The sequence below is a fragment of the Festucalex cinctus genome, chromosome 18 (assembly GCF_051991245.1).
Source record: "Festucalex cinctus isolate MCC-2025b chromosome 18, RoL_Fcin_1.0, whole genome shotgun sequence".
NCBI classification, from domain to species: domain Eukaryota; kingdom Metazoa; phylum Chordata; class Actinopteri; order Syngnathiformes; family Syngnathidae; genus Festucalex; species Festucalex cinctus.
Window position 1 is genome coordinate 23,716,573 of NC_135428.1, and position 17,389 is coordinate 23,733,961.

General features: G+C 41.1%; 1 protein-coding gene across 8 annotated transcripts in view; it reads left to right on the top strand.

Annotated features, from left to right (window-relative positions):
• The window catches only part of dscama (Down syndrome cell adhesion molecule a), a 703,869-nt gene that overhangs the window by 132,136 nt on the left and 554,344 nt on the right, over positions 1 to 17,389 (top strand). For 4 of the 8 annotated variants that reach the window (XM_077504141.1, XM_077504132.1, XM_077504133.1 and 1 more), the window contains exons 2-3: positions 6,374 to 6,691; positions 7,797 to 7,946. In XM_077504141.1, the coding sequence (XP_077360267.1) occupies positions 6,374 to 6,691; positions 7,797 to 7,946 (468 nt within the window). Of the gene's footprint in view, positions 1 to 6,373; positions 6,692 to 7,796; positions 7,947 to 15,663; positions 15,928 to 16,366; positions 16,492 to 17,389 lie in introns of those variants that run through there. The other 4 variants (XM_077504137.1, XM_077504140.1, XM_077504135.1 and 1 more) reach the window with 3 other exon arrangements.

Sequence of the window (17,389 nt, forward strand, 5' to 3'; positions counted from 1 at the left end):
CCACCCGTTTCCATAAAAAAAACATAGTAGACGTCAATAGACGTCTATGGCGGCCTATCCCTGGATTATACTGAACGTTTTTAAACGTTTTTGGCGGTCAAAGAGTTAAAAAAAAACTTTTTTTTTAAACAATATATTTCTTGAAGTTTTTATATTTCAGACACACATTTTACAAATAAATTCAACCCCCCCCCCCAAAAAAACAAAACAAAACAAAACCAAAAATAAAAAAACGAAAAAAAATAAACTCCAACGTGTCTTGCAAGAGTTTCCATGTGTCTCTACAGTCCAATATCTTCTTCCTAACGAGGTTGTCATTCCGTCCCAGGTTTACCTAATAGGTGCGAAATGTCATTGTGCCTGACATCGTCCAAAAAACGTCCCCAAACTTCTTGAAATATATCTTGTTGACCTCTCAAAGTGTAGGTAATTTTCTCCAAGGGTAAATACAGAGACAATTCCCTAAACCACTTGACAATACTTGGTTTTCCAACCGACCTCCATGATACAGCTATCACTCTCTTTGCCTGTAGTAGACTAATATCCACAAGCATTCGCTGGAATTTATTTAGTCGATGCTTAGCTGGGTAGAGGCCGAGCAGAAAAGGTTTGGGCTCCAGTCCCATATTCATATGCAAAATTGATTCAATGATTGTCCTGACTTCCCTCCAGAATTCCTGTATTTTGGGACAGCTCCATATACAGTGGAACAATGTTCCCTTATCGTCACCACATCTGATACATGTATCTGGTGTATTCGGATCAAACCTATTACGTTTTTCAGGAGTTATATACACCCTCATTATCCAGTTATATTGCAATAGTTTAAGCCGTGTATTGGGGCTTTTATACAGATTGACTGCCATTGTTCCACTGTAAGTTCTTCCCCCAAATCATAACTCCATGCATTTAGCTTACATTGTGAACTCTCAGTTGAAGATTTGGCTAGCATGTTATAAAATTTAGAAATAATGCCTCTTCCAAACGGGTATTTAATTAGACCTTCCTCCAGCAATGACAAAGGTGGGATTTGTATATTTCTCCCTTGTTCTGCCATTATGAAACTTCTAAGTTGCAAATACTGAAAAAAATGTTTCTGGTGAATACCCAATTTAGACATCAGCTCTTGAAAAGAAACAAGAATTCCAGTCTGGTTATCAAACTCATACCTTATTTGCCCCACCCCCTTATCAGCCCAGATTTTAAAACCACCATCTGCTCGACCTGGTGTAAAATGCTTATTTCCCCAAATAAGCCATACAATAGCCATACAACTATCATGTTCTTTACAATAGGATTCTTCACATACAAATAAGACGGCATCGGAACTTTCAAGAACATAACTCAGAGTTCTTCCACATCGGCATTTCGTTCTCAGTATAATAAAACATCAAAGATCTCAATTGAGCCGCCCAGTAGTACCACAACATGTTGGGACATTGGAGCCCACCCCTATCATAAGGTAAATATAGGAGAGATAAACGGAGCCTGGACCTATTCTATTCGTCCATAGAAAATTAAGGAACATAGTTTTCATTTTGGAAAATATGTCATTTGGAGGGGGCAGGGGGATATTCTGAAACAAATATAAAAGTTTGGGGAGCACATTCATTTTTAAAATATTGACTCTGCCCATCAAGGAAATGGACAGAGCTGACCATCTGTCAAGAGACTTGGATATGGATGTTATTATTGGGGTATAATTTGTGGGTACAATATCTTCCAACAAAGGAGCAATTTCAATTCCCAAATAAGTACATTTATTCACTAATTGAAAGTGGCTCACACATTCAGGTGGAACCAATCTGTCTTTAGAATTTAGAAGCAATAAGGAGGATTTTTTATTATTTATTTTATAACCAGAAATATTTCAAAATATGCTTAGAACATCTAAGACCGTTGGTATTGAGGTATTCAAATTTTTAAGGAAGAGAATAACATCATCTGCGTGCAAAGCTATTCTGTGTTCATTATCACCCACCTTTATACCCAAAATCGACCCATGTCCCCTAATTGCAATGGCTAAAGGTTCTATTGCTATTAAAAATAAAAGTGGTGATAGAGGGCAGCCTTGCCTACAATTAGTGTTGTTCCGATACTGTTTTTTGGCTCCCGATACCGATACCGATACTCAGCTTTGCAGTATCGCCGGATACCGATACCATACCGATACTTAAGATTTTTTTTCCTCAACATGAAAAAGCTGTCCTGCCATTGGTTCAGAGCATTCAAGGGCCAATAGGATATCTTAGATCGGCAAGCAGTGAATATGTCATATATCAGTGAATGTCGTGCACGAGCAAGACACAAGATGCTGCATCCAAAATCCTATATTAGCGTTGGAATTAATGGTATCGGCATGTTACTTGTGAGTAGTCACCGATACCGATACCACTGTTTTTATGCAGTATCGTATTTTTTTAATACCTCGTGATGTATGAAGAATGCAGAATATTGTCCATTTCGAAGATAATTTCGAGGAGAAAATGTTTCTCTTGCATTTGGGAGTGACGTCGCATCGCATGTCACGTTTTCTCAGTGGAAGATACAACGCCGGGTCACACGCTAGCCTTGGAGTCTGGCCAAAACACTACCTCCCCCGTCACGATGTAAACAATGGAAGAAGCAGGCGGACCTCCACAAAGGGGTCCATTTGCTCATTGGAAATACAGCCGTTACTTCACATTTTTGTCTAGTAAAAATGACAAAAACCTCTCAGTGTGTTGCAAACTTGCTGGCTAAAAACTCCACATTCAATTTGAGAAACATATCACAGCACAAAGCATCGCCGACAGGTAAGGAAAAAACAAGCAGTTCTACCGTTCCTTCAGCCCAGCTACCAAGGGCACGCAAACAGATGAAGTTGGATTTTTGTAAAAGAGCACCAGTAAGTGGAACGGGAATGAGCTGAAAAAAGTTGGGCGGGCGATATACAGAGGAGATGTGTCCTATTGAGTACTGTTTACTCGCACCTTTCCGTGCAATAATAGAAAAGATCCCTACTAGCAAAAATGCTGAGCTGCCCCACAGAGTGTCTCGTCATACTTCGAGAAAGAATAGGCCAGATCAAAAAAAAAAAAAAGCCTATCTGCATGGCTGTAGTTATACTCTGGTACTTGAGAAAATAGAAAATGTTACAGTTGCAAATGTTACAGTTACAGTTTGTAACCAGCCTGCAGGTGTTATACTACACCAATTTATGTATTGTAAAACCAAAGAAACATCAACAAAGAAACATGTTCATGTTTCAAGTTCATGCACTTTCACAAGTATTATTTAGTAACCTGTTGTCATTCTTATGTTCAGGCAGCAAAAGGCAGAAATTGGTACTAAGCTGACTGTGGGGATCTAGGAGCTTTATAGATGCTTTAATTATTCTACCCCTGAACTGAAAATAGTCTGAAACATGTTTATGCAATAATAAGCCCTAAATATTGTCATATGCAGTCACAGCATTTCTGCAATCACTGTCACTTTCACAAAGTCAGTGACTTTGACAATAAGTAATCAGTAATGTAACTAGATTACTATTTTTAGGAGTAATCAGTAATCAGTAATCAGATTACTTTTTCAAGTAATCTGTGACAACACTGCTAACTAACTAACTAACTAACTAACTAACTAACTAACTAACTAACTAACTAACTAACTAACTAATGAATTAGGGCAATCAATGCAACCTCATGCACTGAGGGTTATAATAAGCTAGCACACATTTGCTTATGGCAGTGGTGTCAAACATACCACCTGGAGGCCAGAAGCGGCCATGGCCATCAAGGAGTCCATTCTGGCCCGTGAGGACAGAACACAAACTGCAGTTTTTCACTAAAATGAACTGTTGATAATTTTGTCCACTGGTGGGCGCGCTGGTGACTAATTGAATGACATTCTGAAATCTGGCTATGAGTCAGGATATGATGGAAAATTTGTGCACTAATTTTTGTTCAGATTTAAAATTTTAGATTACTTTGCAATAACATTAAAATAATTGGGAATACTTTCAGAATGTACAGTGATACCTCGGCTGACGAACGCTTTAGCTCACGAACTTTTCACCTCACGAACATTAAATTCGCGAGAATTTAGTCTCTGCTGACGAACTACTTTTCGGCGGACGAACCAAACCACGCGGTCGAACAGCACCACGGTGGTGGCCACGAGAAGCTGACGCACGCTCACGGCGTCCCAGTTCGTCACCCCCTTTCTTTTAGTGCGGACGCGGTTTGTGTTTGATAGACATTTTGAGTGTACTTTTGCTATTATGGGACCGAAAAAGACCCCACCACAGGCTAGTGTTAAGCCTAATGCTTACCAGCGAGGGACGGCGATTCGGCGGCACGTTTGCATTGTAGTCAAGAGAGTTCGCGCCACTAAAAAAAGCGAAAGTGCCATCACGTACCTCAAAAAAGGCGAAAATCGTGCCACGGCTGTTTAGTCCCAGGAAAGAGGTGAAAGTAGTTGGCGGTGCTCACTTTTTGTTGACTCGCTAAAGTGCTCCACTTCCTTGTTCACCAAGGGACACACCTCCTCCGCTCCGGTAGGCACGAAAGTGCGAATGAGCGACAACCGTTCCATAAACACTCTACGTGGTGAAACGCTCGCGAATGAAGTAAGTCTAGCATTGCTACTATCCTTAAGAACTACCATCACAAAGTAAAATAAAACGACTTTATTATACAGTACAATTTATTTCTTTAATTACAATACAATAGCACATTTATTATACATAAAATAAGGTATATTTATGTGTAGTTTTAAGGCTTATTTAGTAGAAAATTATGTTTTATAGGGACCTGGGAACGGATTATTCTCATTTTAATGGTTTCTTATGGGAAATAAATGTTCGGAAGAAGAACTTTTCGGCTTACACACTCTCTCTGGGAACCAATTAAGTTCGTGAGCTGAGGTATCACTGTACTTGTAATTATATGCATTAAAATAAACAGGAATTATTTTGACCTTTTGTTATCTATATCTTATTCGGCCATAACATATTGGTCCGGCCCACTTGAGAACAAATTTGGGTGAAAGTGGCCAGTGAATAAATACGAGTTTGACACTGGTGGCTTATGGACATGGACCTATCACTATCAAATGTTTTAAATGTGAGTCAGTATTTGTACAAAACCCTCAGGAATAAATGTCAACAAATCCTACTAGAACCGCTGAACCTAATTTGGCGTTAATTTGAGGCACTTAAAATGGTGGAAGGTGTGTACTGACTCACGTGATGTGTGTCTGAATGTAATTGGTTTAATCTAAAACACATTTATAATGCACCCAATTATGCGAGAGTAGGTGGCTGTGGGTCGTGACCGAAAGAACAAGATCCCAGATACAAGCGGCCGAAATGAGTTTCCTCCGCAGGGTGTCCGGGCTCTCCCTTAGATATAGGGTGAGAAGCTCGGTCATCCGGGACGGACTCAGAGTCGAGCCGCTGCTCCTCCGCGTAGAGAGGAGCCAGCTTAGGTGGCTCAGGCATCTGGTTCGGATGCCTCCTGGACGCCTCCCTGGAGAGGTCTTCCGGGCATGTCCTACCGGCGGGAGGCCCCGGGGACGACCCAGAACACGCTGGAGAGACTATGTCTCTCGGCTTGCCTGGGAACGCCTTGGGAACCCGCCGGAGGAGCTGGTTGAAGTGGCTGGGGAGTGGGAAGTCTGGATTTCCCTCCTAAAGCTGCTGCCCCCGCGACCCGACCTCGGATAAGTGGTAGAAGATGGATGGATGGATGAATGGATGAGGTGCACTTGATCTCATGATTGGTCGTGTGACTTTCTATCGCAAAATTTTCTATTTGAATAGGGTGTATAGACTTTATTTATCTACTATATATTAGGAAAGTAAAGGTGTTTTATAACAGCAACACATTTGACACATATGCATCAATAATGAGAACACATCGCACTTATGCTTGCACTTATGCTGGTCTGGACCTCGTTTCCTGTTTTTACGACCAAACATTTGGACATACTGCAGCACTGCCTGCATGATGGATGCAGAGTGCGTACAAGTTTTTTCTTTTTAAATAAATAAATAAATAAATAAATCCCATGGTTGGCAGATGTCTTGAATTACGATAGAAATTTTTTGGAAAACATTAGTTGCCACTACTACTACTATTACTTTCTTCTTCTTCTTCTTCTTCTTCTTCTTCTTCTTGTACTACTAATTCTTCTTCTTCTTCTTCTTCTTCTTCTTCTTCTTCTTCTACTCAAGCATCAACACACTGGCCTAACAGCAGTATTCACTTGCAAATAAGAAATGTTGTCTTTTGGAGTTGTATCTATTACAGCTCTACAAATTGTGCGGTGCAAAGTGAAACTTTTGAAGAAATGTCCTAACATTTTGTTTTTTAATGTCATTTTGTTGCAGTTTTCTGTGAAGATCTACGTTCCAGCTTATATTTTGTCAATGCATCTGTGCAAGAGGTAGTGTTCGCCAGCACCACAGGGACGTCGGTGCCCTGTCCCGCAGCAGGTGTACCACCTGTCTCACTGCGCTGGTATCTGGCCACCGGTGAGGAGATCTATGATGTGCCAGGGATCCGCCATGTGCACTCCAATGGCACCCTTCAGATCTTCCATATCCCCCCATCCAGTTTCAGCAAACTCATCCACGACAACACCTACTATTGCACAGCGGAGAACCCCTCAGGGAGAATCAGGAGCCAAGATGTCTACATTAAGGCTGGTTAGTATTTCTGCATGACTGATGACCTTAATACATGTTCTAGCATGTGAGGTATACGTTTATTTATAGTCTATCTTCAAAGCAGTTGAGTGTAAATAATCTTTTTGGGGATCCTCCAAAGTTAAAACTGAGAAGATATAATGGCATTTTGTCACACCATGAAGAACAGGTTGTGATGAGGGCATAAAATCAATCAAACTATAGATAAATACACCATACTACTACTACTACTACTACTACTACTACTACTACTACTACTACTACTACTACTACTACCTCTACTACTACTACAACTACACTAGTTGCCATGATTACTACTACTATTACTACTACTACTAATACTACTACTACTACACTAGTTACCATGATTACTACTACTATTACTACTACTTCTCCTCCTCCTTGTCCTCCTCCCACTACATTAGTTTCCATGACTACTACTACTACTACTACTACTACTACTACTACTACTACATTAGTTGCCATGACTACTACTACTACATAAGTTGCCATGACTACTACTATGACTTTCTTCTTCTTCTTCTTCTTCTACTCCGTCTACTACTACTACTACTACTACTACTACATTAGTTGCCACTACTACTACTATGACTTTTTCTTCTTCTACTTCTTCTTCTTCTTCTACTTCTTGTTCTTCTACTTCTTCTTCTTCTCCTTCTACTACTACTACTACTACTACTACTACTGCTACTACTACATTAGTTGCCACTACTACTACTATTACTTTCTTCTTCTTCTTCTTCTTCTTCTTCTTCTTGTACTACTAATTCTTCTTCTTCTTCTTCTTCTTCTTCTTCTTCTTCTTCTTCTTCTTCTTCTTCTTCTTTAACTTTGGAGGTTGGTAAATAGTTTTTGTGCATTACCAGCACTTTCTTTCGTGTGAAACAACCACCAAAACAAGGATTTATAACAAGGATGCTGAGCTGTTGTCTATCAAATTTCTTATGAAGACCAGGTCCTTTGATTTGCAAGTTCAAAATTCAAAGTTGTGTTCCACTGCACGCCACAGTCAGAAATGTCTGATTCTCTAGTTTTCCAGAATTCAAAATTGTACTGAAATTGCCTCTTTATACCTCCCTACTAGTCCTACGAGAACCCTACACTGTTCGGGTGGAGGACCAGAAAGCCATGAGAGGCAATGTGGCAGTCTTCAAGTGCATTATCCCTGCATCAGTGGAGGCCTACATCACTGTTGTGTCCTGGGAGAAAGACACAATGTCAATTAATGCTGAAAGTAAGTTGCATTTCTTTGTAACAGCTCTCTTGATGTCTGAGAGTGACCTTTACACTCCAGTTTGGTCTTGTGGTTCTAGTGAAGATTTTTTGCTGTGGGTTGTGACAGCTAAGATGTGTTAAATGTTAGATCGGTTAAATGTGCCAATCTCCCTCTAAAAATGAGGACTAGCTTGGACTGAACCTACTAGCCAGGCGGTGTCTCTGTCTGTGTTTGCAATTCTGTCTGACCCAATGACAGCAAGGTCTCACTACAATTCTTCTGCCAGCCTTCCACGGGCACACAGGCTGCCAGCCATGTCACTTAGTTTCAGTGTATTGACCCATTTCTCTGGCTGATAGGAAGCACTGCAGCGCTCTGATCATTCAAATCACTTACTGTAAATGGAACACGTGCCTATGCGATTTGTTTCCCAACCTTGGGGGGCAAATTCATTTTATGTGGGGCATTTAGCAAATTCAATAGACATGAATTATTATCATTTTGCTTTTAAATGGAGGGCAAATGCCTTTGAGAATTGGGGTGGGGTGAAATTTGTTCTCCGCATTTGACCCGCGGGGCCTGTTGTTGTTGTTGTTGTTGGGGGTGGTGGTGATTTTGCCATTTGTCCTCTGAGGCAAACTCTGCTGTACTGGAATCTATAGCACACTCATAATTGTCCACAAATGGATTTTCACTAGCATTTTTCTGATACAGTATTAGGGAAAGGTCCTGTTGCTGCTGAATTGGCGAAATTGGCTGGATGATTGTTCTGCATTTTAGCGGTTTTGCAGTATGTTACATGTATTTGTAGTTTAGATTTCTGAATTTTAGGAGTCACCTTTGTGCGACGACAAGTCAAAAGTGTTTATCAAACAATTCAAAACAAAATCATCAACAACTTCAGCCAATAGCCATGTAAACATCAGAAAAATAATCCAACCACCAAGCAATTGCTCTTTTCCATGCTAAATAATGGATGACAGAAGTGGATGAATCCATGTGCAAATGGTCTTTATTTACGTCTCAGTACATTTATCCCACCATTCTCATCCTACTCTAGTACAACACACATTTTAAGTGTACTAGTGTGTTTGTTGTATCCATGCTTGTGTGTCTATTTGCACTGTAACTAACATCCAATCACAAACATCTGCCAACCCTTCACTTTAATTTCCCATGTTAATAAATAAAGCAATATTAACGCTTCAACTGAAACAAAAATGCCTTTTGAATGCCACTTTTCTCTCTTGGACTTTATCACTGACTGTGGCTTTTGGGTTTGGGACATGTAGCATGATGTGCATCTATCTTTCCCAACTCTCACTGGACACAGACCATTTGGAATTGTTGCAGGGTAGTTGGGATGGATGATATGGGCTAAAAAAAAAAAAAAAAAAAATCTCAATATTTTTTCAAAAAACTTGAAAATGATATTTTGACGAGATTCAACAACAAAAATCTTGTAAATGTGCACTCGCTGCACTGAATTATGGACAGCATTTTTTAACAGCAGCTCTTGTTTATATTTTAATTTGCTTAATACATGTTCTGCAAAACATTTTACAACAATATTCTATGGCAGAATTTAACAATAAAATCTTTATTATTTCCAGGCTATATGGTTAAAAAAAAAAAAAATCTGAATCTTTGTCAATTAAATGTGTTTTATTATTCCATAATGATAGATATCATCATATTTTAAGCTACAGTAAGTGCTGGCGCACCACTGTCAACTATTACAGAAATCAGAACAACAAAAGGTGTTTACTACAGCAGTCGAATGGGGAAAACAAATCTTTTTTGATATATGGTGATTTGATGGTGATGGAACAAGTATACTGTAAAAGAGGCAGCGTCCTGCCTCTCTGGTTGTGATGTCAACAAATGCAGCTGCGAATGAAAGCCAGGCTAATGTTGATCCTTGACTGTCCATTTAGCTGAGTAGCTTACCTTTTTCTTTTTTGTCCCCTCAGACAAAACTTTTCAGTTGTTTTGCAGCTTCTGCCAGGAAAACAGGAATTGTGCGTCAACATTCAAATTGACTTCCGTCTTTGTAACAAACGAATAGGGAAAGAGGCCAATGACATATCTCATAAAGCAGTCAGCACATTTGTAGTTTTTATGGGTGGCAGTGTTCCTAGCATCCTCTTCAAAGTTGCTTAGTGCCAGTAAAATGATACAGACCCCCTCAGACCATGGCAAAGGAACTATTCAACTAGTTTTAAGTCAATGTTTCATCAGAAGAGATATGAAAATATTTTATTAAGGTTAAAAAGTTCCTTAGTGCTACTTCAAGCCAATATGGTACATCCGGTCAATTTTTACACGCTTGTATAATGGCGCCGTTCGTGTGGCCTCGCCAATGTTTACTTGCTTTGTCAATGACATTATGGGTTAGCTCAATGCAGTGAGGGTTTTCTGATTGTGTTCGACAGCTTTACTTTAGCGGTAGTCATACTTGTGGAGTGGCAAATTCATGTAATACTCCATATGGTCCGTGTTAGCACAGAAGTGCTTTTCATAGCGATCGTTTTCCAGCACACGTTACATAAATATGTTATTTTGGATTTGTGAACCCCAAATAATTTACAGGCTAGGGACATGGACTTGCTAAGTTGCTATTAAACTAGACTAAGTGCAATTTCTAAGAAATTGCGTGTGAATTGTGTAGTACTCTGGTGTGACGACCGGGGCCTCTCCCCACCGGGCTCGGTGTTCTGGTGTTCCGCCTTCTCCCCTGGTGCTTCCTCCTCTGCTTCCCCCCTCCCGCCGCTGTGCAAATCTCGCGCGGCTGGAGGTGGGGTGGGCACATCTTCCCTCTCTGCGCTGCTGCCCGGTGCCGGTTTCCGGGGGGGGGTGGGGGGTTCTCGCGGGGGGCCGGGTTCGCGGGGGGGGTGGCGGCCGTCGGGGGGGCGGCTTGTTTGGGGGGGGGGGGGGTGGAGGTATGGGTGGGTGGGGGGTTGGGTGCTGGGGGTCGGGGTGTGTTCGGGGGTTTGGGGGTCGGGGGTGGTGGGGCCTGGGTCGTGGTGGATGGCGGGTTTGGGTGGGGTGCGGGGGAGTCGTGGGGGGATGGGGGCTGGGGACCGGTGGGGCGCTGTGGGGGCCCGCTGGGCCTCGTTCTGCGGCCTTGGGCTCGGGGGTGTGGGCCGGGGCTGGGGCGGGGGTGTTCCGGGTGTCTGGGTCGGCTCGCCGACCGGTGTCCGCTCGGGTGGCTTGGGGGTGGCCTTGGTGCTGCCGCGGCCTGGGGATTCCGGGGGGGGGGGGGGGGGGGGGGGGGTGCTCGCTTTGCTGGACCGCGGTTGACGGCTTCTTTCTTTGGTGGTGGTCCTTATGCATGCCAGATCCGTCGCACCAGCATCTACTGAAACTCAACAGAAGTACCCTCTCCCTCCCACAGCCCCTTGAATCAGTTGGTGCTGGTGTCTGTGGTTCTCACTTTGCTTTATCTACTACTACTGAGGCCTTAAGACGTAGAGGTTGTGTGGGTGAATATTGGTGACCATTCATAAAAGTTTTCTGACCTTACATGAAGCATTTTTGTGGAAAAATGTGCACTCTTTCTTCAGTCTTATTTTTTTCCTGATAGAGTTTTCTTGTATAATGCTAGTTTCCTCATCGGAAAAGGTGATTGGCAAATGCTTGCGATAGTGTACAATTTACTCTGGAATCCATCTTGCTTCTCGCGCTTAATATAAGGACCGGAAGCTGAGTGCCACGATGTATTTTCCATTTTTTGGAGAAAAAGGTCCAATTGTAGTGGTTGAGAATTATATTGTGGTATTTAATTCCTTAATATTGTGCTTTCTGTTTTTTCTCATGACATGCTGAACAGCAATAAATGCCGATTTAAAAAAAAAAAAAAAAAAAAGGACATATGGATTCTATAATTTCGACTGGAGGGGAGCAACAGAGAACAGGGATGAACATCTCCTTTGAAAGTCAAATGATTCAGAGATAAAAGTCACTTGTACCAAACAACAATCACACCTTTTACTAGAAAGATCACGAGGCGGTTGTTTGGATTGGTAGACTAGCAGGTTGTCTTTTTTAGGGATGGGTTGTTGTGGAGAGACGCCGACAAAGCTGGGCTGTTCCCCAGGTGGAGCCTGTGATGCAGTCACTGAGGAGGCCTTGTACTCATTTGCCTTGGCCAGATGCTGCGTGATCTGCATTCAGCAGCAGTAGAGCCAAGAGGGCTTCCGACGCCACCCTCCCTTCTCTCCCAACACCACTGCAGACACACACGCAAACACAAAAAATAGGTGTGCTTCCTTTTCATGTGGCACACGCGCTAAGCATCAGAACATCTTACCAGCTAGAAATGTACGAAGCGCGCTCATTTAACAAGGAAACGGTGAGTAATTCTGCAAGAACAGAAATAATTAATTAATATGGCGGCTGTGTCTCAGGTTGTAGAGATGGTCGTCCAGTAACCGGAAGGTTGGCTGTTCGATCGCCGCTCTCCCCAACAAAATCATGTGTTGTTGTGCCCTTGGGCAAGTCACTTATGCTCTTTTAAATGGGATGACATGAACATAAAAATGAGCTATGAACTATGAAAATTGAATATGAAACATGATCATGGTGGTCTCCACAAGCCAGTCATCCTGCCACCCCGCCCCAAAATGTACACAGGCTATATTGACTTGTAAAAACCATAGTGTAGTGTATTAGGCTACTTAGGGTGGGGTGGTGGCACAAAATAATAATAAAAAAAACAACTATTAAACTATCATATTTTCATTCTTTCATGTGCAAAAGCATTTAAAAAATCACATCCATGATAATATAAAGAACTTACCACAGGCCACATCCAATGCCAAATAATCTTTTAATTGACACAAAATTATTCAATCAAATTTCCCACTGTGGTAATATGACCTAATTTATGCAAGAAAATACCACAAGGAGCAACAATAACCAAAGTGTGGCTGATGCCTCAAAAGATGAATTGTAAGCTGAATGTGATCTTCAAAGTTGAGGCTAATTTCAACTCTCGAGAGGTCAAACTTCAAAAACATTTAAAGGGTTCAAATCTCGGATGATGGCTTTGCTTGATTTTGGAATTGACTTTCCACTGATATTTTAACAAATCCTGAAAATTCCAGGTTCATATCTTTTTCCTAAGTTACTGGTTGCTATGGACATTTTAAAGCCCTTTTTCTCAAAACTAGTGATTTCAACCTTCCAACATTAATAACACTGCTGTAACTGTCAATTTTTGAGCTACATCCATGTATTATATATCATTTTTAAAGGTAATTAAGTGAAGTATTCGAATACTCTATATCAATTTCTCAATTTAGATTTTTTTGGAACATGAGGACCCTTTTGACAGAGCCGGTCACACGACCCCCCCCCCCCCCCCATATATATATATATATATATATATATATATATATATATATATATATATATATATATATATATATATATATATATATATATATATATATATACTGTATGTGGTGAGCAGTGAAGAGATGTTGAATTCACTGGAAGGAGCTTAGCTAGATAAATACAAGGGTGCAGAGAAAGAAGAAAAAGAATGGGGAGGAAAATCAATATCTTTGTGCATTAATGCAGCTGCAGTTGCTACAAAGCATCATGAGAAAATTATGGGTCGATACGTTTGTGGACAGAGCAGCATGTCTGCTCCATGGTTAGTCATAGAAATAAAGAAACATGAACACGTGAATACTGTTGTGCTTTTTAGGTATATCATGTTTGTTTCTAAAACTACAATTTCAATTCATTGAATAGCCATGCTTTAACAGTAGCTTGAGAGGCAATACTGGATATAAAACATTTCATAATATATAGGAAAAAAATAAAATTATAATTACAAATGTATTGGTTAAGGTAGAGTTTTAGTCTCGCACACGCACGCGCAAGTCTGCAGTAGCATTTCATCGCCGAGGATTTTGTGTTGGGGCGAACATGTCAGATGCCCGAAAGCCAAGGCTGTTCCAAGCCTTTTCCCTTGGATTAACTTTACGCCCCCTCCTACGAGGGAATTTGTGTTTTTGATCGACGTTCCTGCAGGCAAACGAGCCCTCACTCATCAGAAACTTGGTCAATACATACTGGGATTATGACACACAAAAACACATAACACGTTGCCATTATCATCATTGAAAATAGACGATAATACTTAAATAAGGTCCTCTATATCCTTACTATGAATTAGGCCAACAGAGTTTTTTTGGTTGTTGTTTTTTTTTTGTTTGTTTGTTTGTTTGTTTGTTTCTTTTAGGCCAACAGAGTTAGCTGTCACCTTATGAGAGACTGTTGGTGGGTGGGGGGAGCACAAAAACAAAACGATCATATTACTGTTTTAAGAGACTGATTTAGGCCTAAATTAGAGTTGTACGTCCAGTTCAACCTTTGAAAATATAAAAACAATCACCACAGTATTTTGGATGATATTGGCATTCATCCTTCCTACTCATAATCACTCAGTATAAAAATCTCAACGTGTTTTAACTACGATCGTACGTGACACGTAAAAGGAGGCTTACCCTTCTTTCTTCATAGGTGTTCCAAATTGCTCGGCAGAGTACCACCGCCATTCTACATCACTATGCACTGAATGGTGGCAGGGTACACCCTGAATTGGTATTCAGGGTGTTCCAAATTGCTCGGCAGAGTACCACCGCCGTTCTACATCACTATGCACTGAATGGTGGCAGGGTACGACAGGGTCGACCAATTTGGAACACTCCAGCCAATCGCAGGGGAAACAAAGACGGAAGACCATCCACACACACAAGCACACCTAGGGACATTTCGGAGCACCCAATTAACGTGCCATGCAGGTCTTTGGAACGTGGGAGGAGACGGGAGTACCCGGAGAAGACCCACACAGGCACGGGGAGAACATGCAAACTCCACCCAGGAAGGCCGAAGCCTGGACTCGACCTTGTGTCCTCAGCACTGGGACGTGCTAACCAGTCTTCCAACCTTCCAACCGGGCCTTTATTTATTTATTTGTTTGTTTGTTTGTTTGTTTCATGTGGGGGTGTGCATGTGAGTGGATGTGTGTGTGAAAAAGCATTATCAATGTAACAAACCTTTACCAGCTCCCCACAATGATGAACAAAGCACTTGATTATCTGTACTTGATTACATCCCCAATGAAAGTCTTTTTAAGGGCTGCAGTGACCCCCAGGTCCTCATCAGGCCCCACCTCCTTGGGCAGCAGCAGATTACATTATATGTAATACTTGGTTTGAGAGCTGAAGGGATCACAGACCTCAAAATGGAGGACACTATGTAATCAACCCCAAGACTCGTAAGACTCGGACGAAGCAGATGTGTATGCAGAATGTGTGTGTGTTTTTTTTTCCTACAATAAATGCATGAACACATTAAAAGACACATGATATATGTGATACACACCATAAACCACTGATTAAAATATATGTGATTAAAATATACATTACACACATCATAATCAGAATGTTCCTGTAATTGGTGTCTAATAGGGCCAAAATAAAGTGGTTCTTAAGCTTGTTGAAGGTACTGAATATATATATATATATATATATATATATATATATATATATATATATATATATATATATATTAGGGCTGTTCGATAAATCGATTTTGAACCGTAATCGTCGTTTCTTGTTATAACGGTTTTAAATACACTCACATCGGCACTTTCGATTTTCAGCGCCACACTATTTTTGGTTAATCTAAGCCGCCGTAGTTTCTGCGTCATTTCCACTTCCTCCCAAGAGTGCGCAGTCTAAACAACAACAGCTCTGGCCACCCGCCCTCATACAACCTAACTGGAAAGTTTTTTTGTTTTTGTTTTTTCAAATCACCGTAACTTCTGAACCGATTGCACTAGCAACGCAATTCCAACGGCTTCTGAAAGCAGATAAGTTGAGCTTTACGCCGATACCAACTACGTTATGGCAGCTGGTGGATTACCATCGTATGGAGGAGGGGTAATCGGTGTGTCAGAGGAGAGTGAAACAGAAGACAGGTATTGATGCATGTTTTTCAAATCACCAAACTCCTGAACCGTGTCGGATTCTGAGACCGGAAGAACGGAGCTTTACTTGAGAGAAAACGACCATAAAAAAACAAAACAAAAAAACAAAACAAAACAGGCAGACTTATCATCGTAGTATCTAAAGGGTTTTAATAGGGCTGTGCAATTAATCGAAATTCAATTACGATTTTGATTATTACCCCTCACGATTACAAAATTGGCATAATCGTACTAAAACTATTATGAATAGTAGTTGCTGAAACGACATTTCTGCCTCGGATAGCCGCTGAGATAGTCGTAGTCAAGCTAACGGCAGTATGCATCACAGTACACGGGGCTGTGAGAAACCAAATTTCAAAATAAACCTTACTTTACCAAGTAGTATATAAAAATCAATGCATTGTAGCACTTTTATTTTGAAGTTGTTACCGGAACGCGTCATCGGGATGGAAGATGTGCTCCTCTATTCGGAGTTTGTGAACAATGGCAATATAAATGCACCAAACTGTTGGGTCAGTAACACAACTTCGTCCTGAAGTCACGTTCAAGCCCCAGGTAAGAGGCTAATAAGACATATTTATGCTGACATTGTATTGTACGGCGCCTGTTGCCAACGTTTAGCCGTGACTGCTAGCTAACAGTGAGCTAACATCAGTGTTAGCCGTCATGCGCAACCCTAAACCGGGCGCTGGTTTGTCCGCCTTTTCAGCCGCGTTGAGTGGATTAATGATGAACGAATCGAGTCATTTGAATGTGAACGATGGGAAACGAACTTTATTGACAGCGGACAACTACAAGCCCCCCCTTTCCCACTATAGTGCGCCGAGCATTCACTTTAGGAGGGTACGTCGTCTTCGCACTTTACCGTCAATCATACAATTAAGTGGCTCGTTAAGGTCTGAAACCAGCAAAAAATAAATAAATAAACAAACAAACAAAAAAACACTGCTCGCTGCGCGTGTCATGCATGGCAGAAGTGAAAAACAGCAACTACGGCGACAGGATCGGCCGGCGTACAATAACAACACCAGTGCGGTGAGCACGGGGAGAGGAAAAGCTCGCCACCAAGTAGAAGTGAGTAACTACAGAGTAGATTCGATAAATGACAGCGAGACAGTCAAAACACGCTCGCTGGTGCAGTGTACACACGTGCTGGCCAATGTATGTAGTACAAACACATTTACATTTTCTTGTGTTCTATAAAATAATGAAACCTTATTGAATGTTATAGGCTATTCCATATGTCAAAATGAAACTATGATCGGCACAACCTGTAAGCATCACCAGTCCTACAGAAGTGTAGACTGGTGTGTGAAAGTGGACAGAGATTTTTCGTGACTCACGCACAGCTAAAGGGATGACCTGCTGCTTAGTGTTTTAAAAACATGGTACTAAATAAATAGTCAAAAAGAAGTTTGAGTTTTATTGATATATATATATATATATATATATA